Genomic DNA, 13,594 nt, shown 5'->3' with positions numbered 1-13,594 from the left:
CGTGTGGTAGGGCTTTGGGCGAGGTTATTGGGATCCCTATACTATAGGTCCGATACCAATATGGCCACTTTTACATAATTATTTGGTTCAGGGGTGAAGCAATTCCCCGAAGTGGAGGTAACAAATTAGGAATACTTACATTTATGTAATCAAATAGTACATAAACATTACCTTTACAGCGCTTCTTTCAACTCCTACACCACTGTTTGGCTCTGAGCTCATTTATTCCTAATAAACTTCAGCGAAATAACAGAGGACATGATATGATGAAGTCATGATGTGATTAGACTCATTATTAACTCACCTGCTAATAACTTTCTCTGTTATCCTTAATTGCCACAGTAGAAAGCTTCAGGAGCAGAGAGGGTGTTAGGTTTGTGTGTTCTGTGGTCTTTATCTGGCTACGGAATGTGGGCCTCTCTGCACAGAGTTTACATGTTCTACCTGCGTGTGCATGATTTTTCTCTGCATGCGCTGGTTTTCTCCTACAGGAGTTGTGTAACCGCCAGCCTGAGTGTTTGTAAAGAAGCAGATCATTAATGGACAGCTAGATAGAGGTATAACTCCTTCTGGGTCTCTCACCCTGTTAAACAAAGGTAATCATCTACTGAGTAAATGCAGCGAGCTGTAGGAATTCCCGGAACTGTACGTGAAAACTCTATAAAGGAGTGTTAATTACAGTTAAAAGAGGTTCTCTGGGTTATTTTTAACAGTCAATCCTCGACAATGATCCCTTCACTGAACATTGTTACAGCAGGGATTTCTGTTCCAGCTGTGATACTCAGCACAGATTCTTTTTTTAATGGTGATTTCAGCGTTGTTTTTATTCTTTGCAGCTTCTTCTGCAGCATATATTTGATTTATGAAATTCCCAAAACGTTAAACATATTTAAACTGTCCCATTAAAATACACGATTCTCCTCCTTGACTTCTGCTATTCAAATGACACAACAATTCAGTCAACAGTTGCTCATAAATGTGCTTTACGAATATAAAGTACTTCATTTGTTTGGAGTTTAAACGCTTGGAAATCTTTAGTCTACAATGACACAAATCCGCAAAAAGCCAAAGTTGGTGTGTTTTTGGAACGCTAATTAACTGTGGAACTTGCTGCACGATAACTAAATGGTTTGCCCGTTTCAGATATTCAAGGTGAAACGTTTCTCTCTGAGTGACAATCCCATTTATTCATGCACAGATCCCGAATGAGGGTTTGCTGGATTCAAACATGGCACTGAAAAAAAAAAAAAAATCCTGCTTTTTTTTTTTTTCCTTGCATGTAGTCCACTCCACAGAGAATACAGTCACAATCATGTTGCATTACAAGGCCGAGCTTGTACACATCAAAGGGAGTGAAGTTTAATATAAAGCAGATGCCTAATTTGAAAACATGGAATTTCAAATAACACTTGAGGCAGAACCGACAAAAGCGGGCAGCGCCATCGCCGGCGTGCAGAAAAGAGGAGCGCATGCTGCCTCTTTGAAAGGCCAGAAATTGATTTTTAGGGTTTGAGGAAATGCCTCACATCGACAATGGAGCCAGCAGTTTGACAGTGAGTGAGGACTGAATGGAAAAAAAAAAAAAAAAGCACTTTATGCAGTGAGAAATATTCCACTTCTGAGGATGTTCACAGTTATATTTGAATGGAAATGTGAGTTATTATAGAGAAAAACCATTTTATTTAACTAAATGGAAATTAACATGTAACTGGACATGATGGGAAGAAGGATCAGCACTGAAGGAAACACACACACACACACACACATTTGGTTTTAGTGTTATTTCCAATTATCAAAACCTTCACTCTAGTAATAGCGGTTAGCTTTGATCAACTCATTGAATGGTTGGTTTAATGGACACATATATCACCCAGACTGCCTCGCTGCCATTATCTCTGCAACGTTCATGTTTATTTCTCACAGCGAAGGAAGCCAGTCTCTCTGTAGCGCCCCAGGATGGCATTTTCTGCTCCATCAGTTCATTGGACAATGTAAAAAAAATAAAAAAAACAGTTTACAGCCACAGATAGAGGACTCATGTTACAGTGTGGTTGTGTTACTCTGATCAGCATCAAGTCGTTAAGCTGCACAAAACAAGATGACAGCTGATAATAATAAGCATTGTGGTTCTCAAAGTGTGTTGCAGGCCTCCCCGCCAGGGGGGGCGGGGGTCAGGGTTCAGCCTTTTCCTGGCAGGATTTTCAACTTCGAAATAAACTGGTGGATGGTTAAGCAATTAATATATTTTATTAAAACACACATTTTCACAAAATTTGCTGTAAGTGCAAGTGTAGAGACATTAAAATGGTGAAATAAGCTTCAGAGCAAAAACACAAGTGTAACAACAGTAGCAGACTATATATAAAGACACATTGAAATACTAACACAGGAAGCTTTTTTTTTCTCCTACAGATCTAAACAGCCATTAATATTATAATCTCATTATAATGAGATGGAGATTAGACAATCTGCCATTCAAACATAAACTACAACTTGGCGTGAGAGAATGAAAGAAAATATGCGTCACAATATTCCACTAGAATTCCTCCTGAGTCACTGATGGAAATCAAGTCCCAGCTTTTCCCAGAACTCAACTGCACCGTTACATCCAGAGAAATCCACCATTTAATGCTAAACTCACACGCATATATCAATTTAGACCAGCCAGCATTCAAAATGTTGCGTTAGGTTATGTAAAAGACGCTCCATGCCACGTAAAAGTTGCTCACACTGCTTCTGTGTTAGTACGTCGAATGTAATGTTTACATGATCAGTGCATTGTTTTATGCTGTTTGTCTCAGTGTTTTCCATCTGCGCCTCGACTGGAGAAGCGCTTGTTTGAAAAGGGTTGAATTTAGCTTTAACTTGGCATGAAGACATAAGAAAAACAACACATCTATGTAAACTCTGCAGGACGTGTTTGTCCTGTCAACAACTGAGTCAGTTTGAAGTCAATTTTGACTAGAAAATTGTTTAAAAAAAGTTGACAACAATTATTAGAATTTATGGTCATTTAACTCTGATGCACTTGAATATTGATATGAAATTAAATGTTTCCAGTGGGTTAGGGTTAGGGTTAGCAAATACTGCTGTAAAGAGTTACGACTGTATGGGAAGTCAAACCACAACGTCAAATGCATCAAAGCGAGTAAGAAGACATGCACATCTTCTGCTTTCTAAACTATCTTTTGATTTATGACACAATTCTAATCATCTAACGGCGGGAGATTATTTACTCTCTGTGGTGAAAAGGATGATGTAAACAATCTTGGCTTTTTGCATCATTTTCAGACTATAAATTGTGACGACCCCAAGGTGACTTAGTGTATCTGCAGAGATGATGAAAACGATGTAGGTAGCAAATTGTGCCACTAGTGGGTGCTGTTGTTTGCTGGACAGACGAAGGAGTTGCATTGTCATGCGAGTGTCTTCCAAACATTTTCAGTGGCTCCGAGCATCGCTGTTGTGTGAACCCAAAACGTAACGGAAGTTTTTTTTTCACTTTCGTTTGAAAATGTTGCGTGAACGAGGCCTTTAATGTCGACAGATATTCACAAAAGTGCTCCGAAAAATCTCACTCAGTCAAACATATTTTAACTTTAAATGATAAAAAGACATCAGTCTTGTGTGTTTTATGTGCGAGTGCCTCCCAGTTGGACATTCTTCTTCGCTTATCACCGCGAGCTGAGGCTGAGAGGGAAAACACAGACATGTTTCTGTACAAACAGTCCCCCGGAGCCGAGCGCATCTGTCAGACTGCGGCCGCGCAGCCGGTCACGCTCCGACTCGCTGTGACCGGTCACCATTTCGTACACGACGAGCAGTTGAGATGGTCCTTTGTGCCGCTGGCGAAGCCGGACAGGACGAGGGAGCCGGGGTCTCGCTCCGCCACCGGACACTCCTCGTTGTTCAGGATGTGCTCCACCAGGCAGCGAGCTGCCTCCTCGATGTTCGAGTTTTCCTGAAAGGGCAACAAATAAAAGGCAAAGTAATTCAGCCGTGTTTGTTTTGCCTCATCTGTTGGTTCGAAAACTGGAAGAAAAGAAAAGTGGGTAAAATGCCATGAGTTATTTTTAATAACTTACTTTAGAAAGTGAATGTTCATTTATCATCTGTACACAACTACAACAGCTTCCTACGGGTAATTAAGGTGATGTGATAGATTAAGCTGAACTTAATCTGAGTGAACTCGACTTAGCCTGACTAAACTTGGTTCAACTTGTCTTAACTAAGCCTGAACCAGCCTGACGGTTCACTTAGCTTCTCCCAGTTAAGCTTAACTCAGTTTAACGTGACCGAGCTTAATCTAACTTAACTTAACCTAGACTGACTTAACTTAATTCAACTTTGTGCTGCTTAACATGACTAAAGGTTTCATTTCAACCTTGTCTTGGGGTTTATATGTTCCTGTTTATACTGACGCCGAACAGCCAAAAGGCCAAAAGCTTGACGTTTGCGTAGAAATCCCAAATATATTCGACGATTTAAAGAAAGAGGATTTCTTTTCTGTCTTGCACAGAAAACATGGCTGCCTCCACAGGGACCTTTCCCCCCCGCTTCTCCTCCCGTACCTTGGCGGAGGTCTCGAACCAGCCGACGAAGCCGTTCTCCCTGCAGAAGGAGTCGAGTTTGGGCTGCTGGGACGCCAGCTGGTCCGACTTGTTGGCCAGGAGCACAGCGGGAACCGGCCTCCCGTGGTTCAGCGTCACCTGCAGGAGGGAGGCGAGACGGCGGCGTCAGGTCGGTTTCTTTTTCAGGCGAAAACCGAAGTGCAAAGTCACTGATTAGCCGTGTAAATGTAAAACAAAAGAAAGACAGACGGGAAAAGAACTAAACAATTAAAAAAGAACATTCCTGATGTGTCAATAAAGTTGCAGGGTGCTACTTTACAACTATCCAACTTTCTAAACATGCAATAAAAAACAGTTCATGTCATTTGCTCTGCTATAATCATCAGAGGTGAAACAAACCGTCTTTCTGCTCACTATAGAAGTGTGTTTACATCCAGCTTTGGATTTCAGGGGCTGAAGGCCGCACACACCCCTCATTAACTTTAAAATGAGGCTCGCGCAGCTTCAAAATGTTTGTGTGTAGGTTTGAGAGTTTCAATTACAATTTAAGATGGGAAACATTTCATTACATTTTCAGCTGTTTTTGGACCTGATTTTAGGTTGTTGTTTTTTCTTTTTCTTTTGAGCATTTTTAGACAATTTGAACATTTTTAGCTATTTAACTATCTTGGCTCTCTTTCTGCTCAGTTGTGTTTTCCTCTCATTTTTAAGTTTTTGTTGTTGCTGTAATTCTAGTACATTTCTTTTTTTAAGCTGTTTTAGCATTTTTCCCATTCTTGAAATGTTTTAAAGATTTTTTATTTTTTATTTTAGCCAAGAGTTAAGAGTCCTTTTAAATATGACAGGTGTAGATTTCTGAAAGCATCAGGGAGCCACTACAGAAAGGCTAAAGAACCACATGGGGCTCCAGAGCTGCAGGTCTAGTTGTGTGGCAACTGCACTACTGTTATTAAACAAAGATCACCTTTTACTAATTCACTCACTATGACATGACAATTGTAAATGTTATTAAAGACAGTCCCATGAGTTAAATCCCTTTCCCCCATAAGCTGGAGGGGAAGGAGGAGGAAGAAACGCCTGAAGCCTCAGTGTGTGCTGTGGTGTTGGACGGTGACCGGCCCGGCGCTCCGACCTTGGAGTCCAGGTCGTCCTTCCACTTCAGCACGGCGTCGAACGTGGAGGCCCTCGTCACGTCAAACACCACCAGAGCTCCCACCGCCTCCCGGTAGTAGACCCGAGTCATGTTCCCGTAGCGCTCCTGTCCTGGACGGACACCAGACACACAGAGACGCCGGTCAAATGCATAAACCCACCATCAGCTGTGGTCCATCTGCAATAAGCACACAAGGGTGTGTGTGTGTGTGTGTGTGTGTGTGTGTGTGTGTGTGTGTGTGTGTGTGTGTGTGTGTGTGTGTGTGTGTGTGTGTGTGTGTGTGTGTGTGTGTGTGTGTGTGTGTGTGTGTGTGTGTGTGTGTGTGTGTGTGTGTTCTACAGTGGCCACCATCATGTGACTAATATTATGAGCATGGGATCACTGGAGTCACAGTCAAGCACAAGATCTACATTCCTCAAGCAGGCATCAAATGGCTGGGAGAGACGCAGGCATCCAGCGGTCGGACACGCTCTAACTGCGAGAAAATACATGTTTATCAACGGAATCACACACGCAGCAGACTGTTTTATTATGTATGGGTTGTTTTTTTTTTTAAATAAAAAGGATGTTGATCCTGGTCCATCGTTCTGATGACACATTTGAGTGCGTTGGAGCTTCGCAGCATTGAAAACATGTTCAAAGTGATTTTTTTTTTTTTTTTGGGACAAACAAAATAAATAAATCCAAGATGATTGTGCAGATTTAAACTGTCTAATGTGTGAACCAATCAAAATGTTACTTAAAAAAGCACTGCAACAAGCAAGAAGACAGTTTCCTCATCTATCTGTGGTGAGAGCCTTAAAGGGCTCTCATTGGTTTTGAATCTCCTCATTCATTAATGTAGCACAAGCCAAAGTGTTAGCTGAGAAATCATTGCAAACCACTGTCCTACTATTTCATGTACATTTTCCAAAGAAGGTGAAAGTTTGCTCAGTTAATGTTTTTGAGTTAGAAATATCAATAAGACGAATTAACTGGAGGGAAAATATGCTTATTAACAAACCAGCAGCAGCAGCACATATCTTGATATGAACAACTTAGTCATGGAAGTGTGGACCAATAGCAAACAGTTAAGATTCATTGTCGGTAATTCATTTTTAATTTTTCACTATTACTGCTACCTTACTGATACTTTTTCTACTTTAATTGGTAATTGATTGATACTTTTGTCAGTATTAATTGTAATTGATGCAGTTCCACTATTACTTAGTAATTCATTTCAATTCAGTTCAACGTTACAGAGTACAACACAGTCACCTCTCCAGAATTTGCAACACAAATGTTTGTTTTTTTCAGTTCTTCTCCAGATCTGCTCTATAATTAAGCCGCAGAGCTTATTTCCAGAAGCAGCTTAAGCAGGAACAATGAGGTGTTGTGGATCTCACCCAGGCTGAGTGCTGGATCACCTGATAAGAGAAGATGAAGTGAGGTTTTTTTTTTTATTAATTTTTTTTCCCCCCACAGACCTGCGATGTCCCACAGCTGCAGGCGGACCACGGTGTCGGTGTCCCACTGCAGCACCTTCAGGGCGAAGTCCACCCCGATGGTGGCCCGGTAGTGCTGGGAGAAGATCTGGTGCACGTAGCGCTTGATGATGGAGGTCTTGCCCACCCCAAGGTCCCCGATCACTAGCACTTTGAAGAGAAGCTCCTGCTGCATGACTGCAGCTCTACGAGGCGAGGAAACTTTCAGAAAACAACTAAAGAAAAAACAACAAACAAAACAAACAAAAAAAAAAAACTTGAAGGCGCTTCAGGATGCAAATCTCACAAAATCCAGGTGTTTTCAAAAAATAAAAGTTAGAATGGAGAAAGAAGTGCGACCTTGCAGACTTCACAACTTCACACACACTCTCTGTAACTGTGTGTGTGTGTGTGTGTGAGACCCAAACAGCGACTCCCCCGTGCTGCGTTCAAAGACACCGTGTAAACTCCAGCATCACTCTCGACACACTGATGCTGCTCGAATCTACATTTATTCAAATCCAATCCAATCCAACTTTATTTTTAAAGCTCATTTAATGACACCACGGCGGACAAAAGTGCTGCACAAACAATATATTGTATGTTATAGTGTTCAGGTCACACGTTTACATAGAATAACTCAAAAGTACAGACAGTGCAATAAAACAAATACAGTGAATTAAAATGGATGAAAACGTAGGTAATATAAAATACATTAAAAATATGAGGAAAAAAATGTATAGAATGTGAAGTCAACAACATGTTTGATGGATAGAGGCAAATCATTCCACAGCTGCAAAGACATTTTATTGTAAATTATAATTCTGTTAGAATTGTTTGCCTAACTTGGTACAATTAAAATGAATTGATTGAATTAAGTTTTCCTCCATTAACAATTTACAACAATCACCGAATACATGATAAAGTAGTGGTGTTTTGGTTTGAAATAGATGTATAACTCGATATATGCTTCTCATAATCACACAAAGACTTTTGTGTTTTACCCATTTACTTTCACTGTATTCTCTGTTACGTGTTTTAAAATGTGCACTTATAGAATCAAAGTAGTCAACCATATCTTCCAAGGTCATTCTTGCAAATAACATATTAAATTGCTGGCTTCACAAAATGACAAAGATTTTTTTTTCATGCTGCTGCACTCATCACTTGAGTGAGAACCACTGCCTTGATATAAAGAGAGTTCCACAGTTTTTGCTTCATTAACTTTTGTCCAGGATAAACTACAATAACAAAAACCACTCCCTGCATATCATGTATGAGATACTTATACACTGAGTACCACTATTTGTTTTGGATTGTTATGGGTCCTCCCTGGGTACTCACTGTTCAGGATCCCACCCATCCCACCCCTGTAATTTAAATAGGATAACTGCAGCATTCTCATTGGCATCCGTGATAACGTGAATAAACGTTCTTCTCGTGCTCTGCAATCTTTGTTCCTGCGGTCTTTGAACGCAGCACGCCGGTGCGCCGCTGTGCGCGCAGTTACGGTAAAACGATGCTGATGAGGGAGGAGGATGAGGAGGAGACGCGTGTGATGCTGCTGTTGTGTCCTGCTGCCATTTCATCAGCGGATCATCACGGAAATACAAAGAGTCGTAGCTCGGACCCTCAACCACCCCCCTCCCCCTCCTCAACCCCCCCGAAGCTCTTCCTCAGCTCCTCCTCTTCCTCAGCTCCCCGTCAGCCTCTGGAGGTCTGGGATGCTGCAGGTCCGCTTCACGCTGCGTCTGAGCCACAACACAGCCTCTGCTGGTCCGAGGGCTCGTTTCTAGAAGTCACAGTCGAAGCCATGGGGCTTGTTTCTTCCTGCTGCTGAGCGCTCAACTTCAGGTAATTTCTCACAATTTTTTCCCCTTAATTTGTTTTCTGCCCTGAATCTGAAAGGATCAGACTCATGCAGCAGGGCCTCATCATAAAAGCAAACCACTCTTGATCTGTTGTGGGATTTCTCATGATCGGGACGCGTCTCGTTTCACTTTTTCCTCATTGCTCATTGTTATCCGGATCCAAGGCCTCGCTGCTGTACTCCACTATCCACATGGGGGTGACTACGCCACTGTTTATTGAGTTGGAGAGGAGTGGCCTCACCCCCCCCCCCCCCCCCCCCCCTCCTCCTTTCCAAATTAGATCACCCAACTGTAAATCACATGGACCCTGCTGGGATTGTCTCAGCCGATTAGCCCTCCATTATGATGGGAACTCAGAAATCCTGGAATCATTCCGATCACTATTACAATCTGCATTTATGTGTATAAATTAATATGATTTAACCGAGGGAGAGTTTTTGGCTACTTGTTTAAAGGTTTATATGAAACAACTTTTATTCTCTAGATGGCAGCAGTTAATTAGTCTCTTTACTTTGCTGTCAGTTTCTGTTTTCTTGTTCTGCTTCTGATCTTCGTTACTCACTGCACCACCATGTGGTTCAAAGTGGCATTACAAGACAGACAAAGACCTAGCAGGATCACTTTTAACGTTTTTATGTACCGTTTCCTTTTTAATACATGATAAAAATACAAACTTTAGGATTGTACATGGTGTGAATATGAATTTCCCAGCTATTTGTTTGTGAGGAATTCAAACTGTAAGAAAATCAAATGTTAAAATGATTTCTATTTTTTTTCTCATTTAAGTTTAATCCTCGCTTTCAAGCAAAATACATAGATAAAACCAATAAATAAGATAGAATAGAACTTTATTGATGGTTAATAGGAAGATGCATAAACAAAAAATAACAGAAATGTTATTGAATTGATAAACTAGTGTCAGAAACTTGTTATTTAATATCTTTACAATGTACAACTATGAAGTGGATTTATTCATGTTGTTCCATTGGTCTCTATGAAACCTGTCAAACGAATGTATGTCGAGCGCGAACATCCATCCTTTCTGTTTGCTGTGGAAGCTCAGCGGGAACATGCAAACTCCATATTTAAAGGCTCAGCGATCTTCACAGTCTCAATGCTTCACCTCCATCTTTCCATTTTTGGAGCAGAGGTTAGAGGAGTGGACTTGAGAGCAGATTCAAATCTCGGGTTAAATGAAGAGAGGAAATTTCCCCCTAAATGCATCAATAAATCATGATTTCTTCCCTTCTGCTTCCAGGTTTAATTTTCACGAGACATGGAGACGATATGGCTTTACCAGTTCCGTCTGATTGTCATCGGCGACTCCACCGTGGGCAAGTCGTGTTTGATCCGCAGGTTCACCGAGGGCCGCTTCGCCCAGGTGTCGGACCCCACGGTGGGGGTGGACTTCTTCTCCCGCCTGGTGGAGATCGAGCCGGGGAAAAGGATCAAACTCCAGATCTGGGACACGGCAGGACAGGAGAGGTTCAGGTGAAGACGGGATGTGTTGAAGATGTTGCAGCCCCGTTTCACCGCCGGCGTACAGCAGTTAGTTCGTCGCCGGTGTCGGTCCGCACTGCTCACACTCTCCCCTGCTTCCAGGTCCATCACCAGGGCCTACTACCGTAACTCCGTGGGCGGCCTCCTGCTCTTCGACATCACCAACCGCCGCTCCTTCCAAAACGTCCACAACTGGCTGGAGGAGGCCCAGAGTCACGTGCAGCCGCACAGCATCGTCTTCCTGCTGGTCGGCCACAAGTGCGACCTGGACGCCCAGCGGCAGGTGACCCAGCAGGAGGCCGAGAAGCTGGCGCAGGCTTACGGGATGCGCTACGTGGAGACGTCGGCGCGGGACGCCATCAACGTGGAGAAGGTGGACGGGTTGTTTCACCGTCACTGTCCATCACTGGCAAAGACAGTCACACCAAAGAGCAGTTTCACAGTTACTTATTAAACACATGCTGTTGGGCTGTGAGGGGGGGGGGGCAGAGTACTTAGAGAAAACTCATCCAACGATAACATGGAAAACTTCTCACGGAAAGGCAATAGAACTCTCAAACTCACTATGAGGCAAAAAGGCAAACCCATATATGGCTAGATATCTTCATCAGGTGAAATAGTGTGTAAAACTAGTTCTATTGGTGAAAAGGTGCAGGTATAATTCCTATTCATGTGACAAACAGAAGAGACATTTTTAAGGAGAAACAATCAAAAGTTTAAACAAGCAGAAGTTGATAAATGGAGGACGGTCAAACAGAGAACAGCACCAGAGGAGAAACTGAGACAAACCCAAAATTTGGGCGAGTCCAAGAAGAGCAGAAAGCACAACTCCTCCAGCTACAGGACGCCTGAAAGAGACGAAAAACACAAATCTAACATGACTTAGAATGCAGCACCTACACAGTCTCCTCATATTAAAGCATCATGAGCAACACCAGAACATTTTCCCCTTCAAGAGGCATGTCCTTTATGAGGATAACTCTCTCCTCTTCAGCTTCATTTTGTTCCCGTCGCTCTGTAACGTCTCCGATTCTGTTTGTGCTTCAGGCGTTCGTGGACCTGACGAAGGACATCTTCGAGCTGGTCCGCAGCGGCGACATCAAGATCCAGGACGGCTGGGAGGGCGTCAAGAGTGGATTTGTCCCCAACACGGTCCACTCCTCCGAAGAGGTCACCAAGAGTGGTCGGCAGTGCTTCTGCTGATGGACTTTCTTCTTTCTTTTTTTAAAGAGTCTCTCTCTCTCTCTCTCTCTCTCTCTCTCTCTCTCTCTCTCTCTCTCTCTCTCTCTCTCTCTCTCTGTCTTGCCATGGCCTCCTGTTTGGGACTTTTAATGTGCAGGTACACACTTTACTTCTCTGTATAAAACCACGTGTTATGGTTCTGGTGCCTGTTTATGGCTCTTTCAAACGTCCGTAGAAGCACAAGAAGAAGCAACTTCTCCCTTTTCTTTGTGCATGCATGTGGGCGTAGCTGTATAATATCCCTGCCGTCTTTGCAGCCACTTCAGCTTTACCTTCCTGGTGTGCATCGTTACGTATAGCCAATCGGCCAGGTGTTCTGTTGCCACACATCTCAGAAAGACTGAAGCTGCCAGTGTGAAGTTAAAAAAACAAACCTGAAGGTGCATCATCTTATGGACTGAAATCAAAGAGGTCCAAAAAAACAACAACATGCAGAATGACTGTACATCCAAACTCTGAGAGGCTGAAAGCACAATGATGGAGGAACCAAAGTCTTGGTAACTTTTGATTTAAAGGACTGATGAAGAACCAGTTTGCACTGTGAGAATGTTCAGTGGTGAAGCTGCTGGAAGGGGAAGTTCCTGTACCTGATGGCCTTTATACCTTGATCACAGGAAGTCATTTTACTGCTTCCTGTGCACCGCTCTGAGTTGGTGAGACACGGCCTTCTTTTGTAAGGTCCAGTCTGTTTGGATTGACAAGAATATTTTAGCAGGACAGGATGAGAATACATAAATTTGCGTTTGTTTTTATCAATTTTAAAGCCATAACATAGTCACTGAACCACCTGGAAGAAATATACGATCTCACCGCTAGATGGCACCAATCCTCCACACTGGTCCTTTAATCTGACAGGTTAGATTAAATAATTCATCATGTGAATAAACAGTGCACAATACATCAACTAAACCAACGGACTGGCAAGTTGTTTTGATATACTTTTTAATCAAGTTTCTTTCAAGCTGTTTATTGTGTTTTTTTAATCTGATTTTATTTTATGTCTCATTTTAACTTAAAATATACCCTGACTCCACACTGGCATCTCCTTGCCAATGGATTTTTAGGCCTTTTAGCTGCTAGTACATTTAGTCACGTGCTCCAAGCCACAAAAAGTTATGTTTCTGACCATCCATCTTATATACATCTTATAAACAGTGACACACACACTCATATCCACTCCTATGTACAATTTAGAGTGTGAAGTTCACCTAAAATGCTTTTAAACAGTTTAGGGATAAACTGGAGTACCAGAAGAATTGGGGAGAACATGCAAAATCCACCGGGATTTAAACCAGGCATCCCCTCACTGCGACACAAGAGTTCCAAACACTACCTCATCATGCAGGGTCTTCTTCCAGGCCGCATTCTGCCAAGTGTATTTGCCATCTTGGAGGAACTCGCAAACAGATTTAGATGATCATAAATAAATGTCATTGATATCAAATCGCCTGATAAGATCAAATATTTGAACACAGATTAGAGAAACCCTGAAAAAGTTTAATGACATAAAGTTTCACCCTAATGCTGTGTGTGACCACTAGAGGGCACTATTACTAAACTAGAGCTGACGACGTTTTAATGTCAAATCATTTGATGCACCGAAAAACCAGAAACAACACCACAGACATGGATTTATTTTTACTGATACAACAATAAGTCAGGAAGTTCACGATTAAAAGAGCAATAAAGCTTATCAACACAATTAAAGTTGGAAAACAAATTGCTTGTAGGTATCTTTGATACTACAGAAATTGAGCTGGCCATTGTTGTGAGAAACGACCTGTTAATGGTCTC

At 42.2% G+C, this 13,594-nt stretch overlaps 2 protein-coding genes across 2 annotated transcripts; one reads left to right on the top strand and one right to left on the bottom strand.

Moving 5' to 3' along the window:
* Positions 1 to 1,165: 1,165 nt before the first annotated feature.
* Positions 1,166 to 7,604, bottom strand: rab38c (RAB38c, member of RAS oncogene family). The gene is made up of 4 exons (XM_080483187.1): positions 7,191 to 7,604; positions 5,704 to 5,834; positions 4,572 to 4,709; positions 1,166 to 3,961 (listed from the first exon to the last, which is right to left on the bottom strand). The coding sequence occupies exons 1-4, from the start codon at positions 7,381 to 7,383 to the stop codon at positions 3,800 to 3,802; spliced, it is 624 nt and encodes a 207-aa protein (XP_080339313.1). The 5' UTR covers positions 7,384 to 7,604; the 3' UTR covers positions 1,166 to 3,799.
* Positions 7,605 to 8,705: 1,101 nt separating this feature from the next.
* Positions 8,706 to 13,512, top strand: LOC308122274 (ras-related protein Rab-39B-like). Its single transcript, XM_080484014.1, has 4 exons — positions 8,706 to 9,041; positions 10,317 to 10,549; positions 10,661 to 10,931; positions 11,606 to 13,512. Exons 2-4 carry the CDS (start codon positions 10,335 to 10,337, stop codon positions 11,759 to 11,761), a joined length of 642 nt encoding a protein of 213 aa, XP_080340140.1. The 5' UTR covers positions 8,706 to 9,041; positions 10,317 to 10,334; the 3' UTR covers positions 11,762 to 13,512.
* Positions 13,513 to 13,594: the final 82 nt, after the last annotated feature.

The sequence above is a fragment of the Lipophrys pholis genome (genome assembly GCF_963383615.2).
Source record: "Lipophrys pholis genome assembly, chromosome: 16".
Lineage (NCBI taxonomy): Eukaryota > Metazoa > Chordata > Actinopteri > Blenniiformes > Blenniidae > Lipophrys > Lipophrys pholis.
Note: the sequence above shows the minus strand (reverse complement) of the source record. Positions and strands in the feature narration are given on the sequence as shown.

Bases quoted from the DNA above. Each gene is read 5' to 3' on its own strand.
- rab38c (XM_080483187.1), bottom strand. From the start codon at position 7,383: ATGCAGCAGGAGCTTCTCTTCAAAGTGCTAGTGATCGGGGACCTTGGG. The intron at 4,710-5,703 runs GTCGGAGCGCCG...TCCCTCCTGCAG, and splicing joins AGGACGACCTGGACTCCAAG to GTGACGCTGAACCACGGGAG. The intron at 3,962-4,571 runs GTACGGGAGGAG...TTGCCCTTTCAG, and splicing joins GGTTCGAGACCTCCGCCAAG to GAAAACTCGAACATCGAGGA.
- LOC308122274 (XM_080484014.1), top strand. From the start codon at position 10,335: ATGGAGACGATATGGCTTTACCAGTTCCGTCTGATTGTCATCGGCGAC. The intron at 10,550-10,660 runs GTGAAGACGGGA...CCCTGCTTCCAG, and splicing joins GCAGGACAGGAGAGGTTCAG to GTCCATCACCAGGGCCTACT. The intron at 10,932-11,605 runs GTGGACGGGTTG...TTTGTGCTTCAG, and splicing joins ACGCCATCAACGTGGAGAAG to GCGTTCGTGGACCTGACGAA.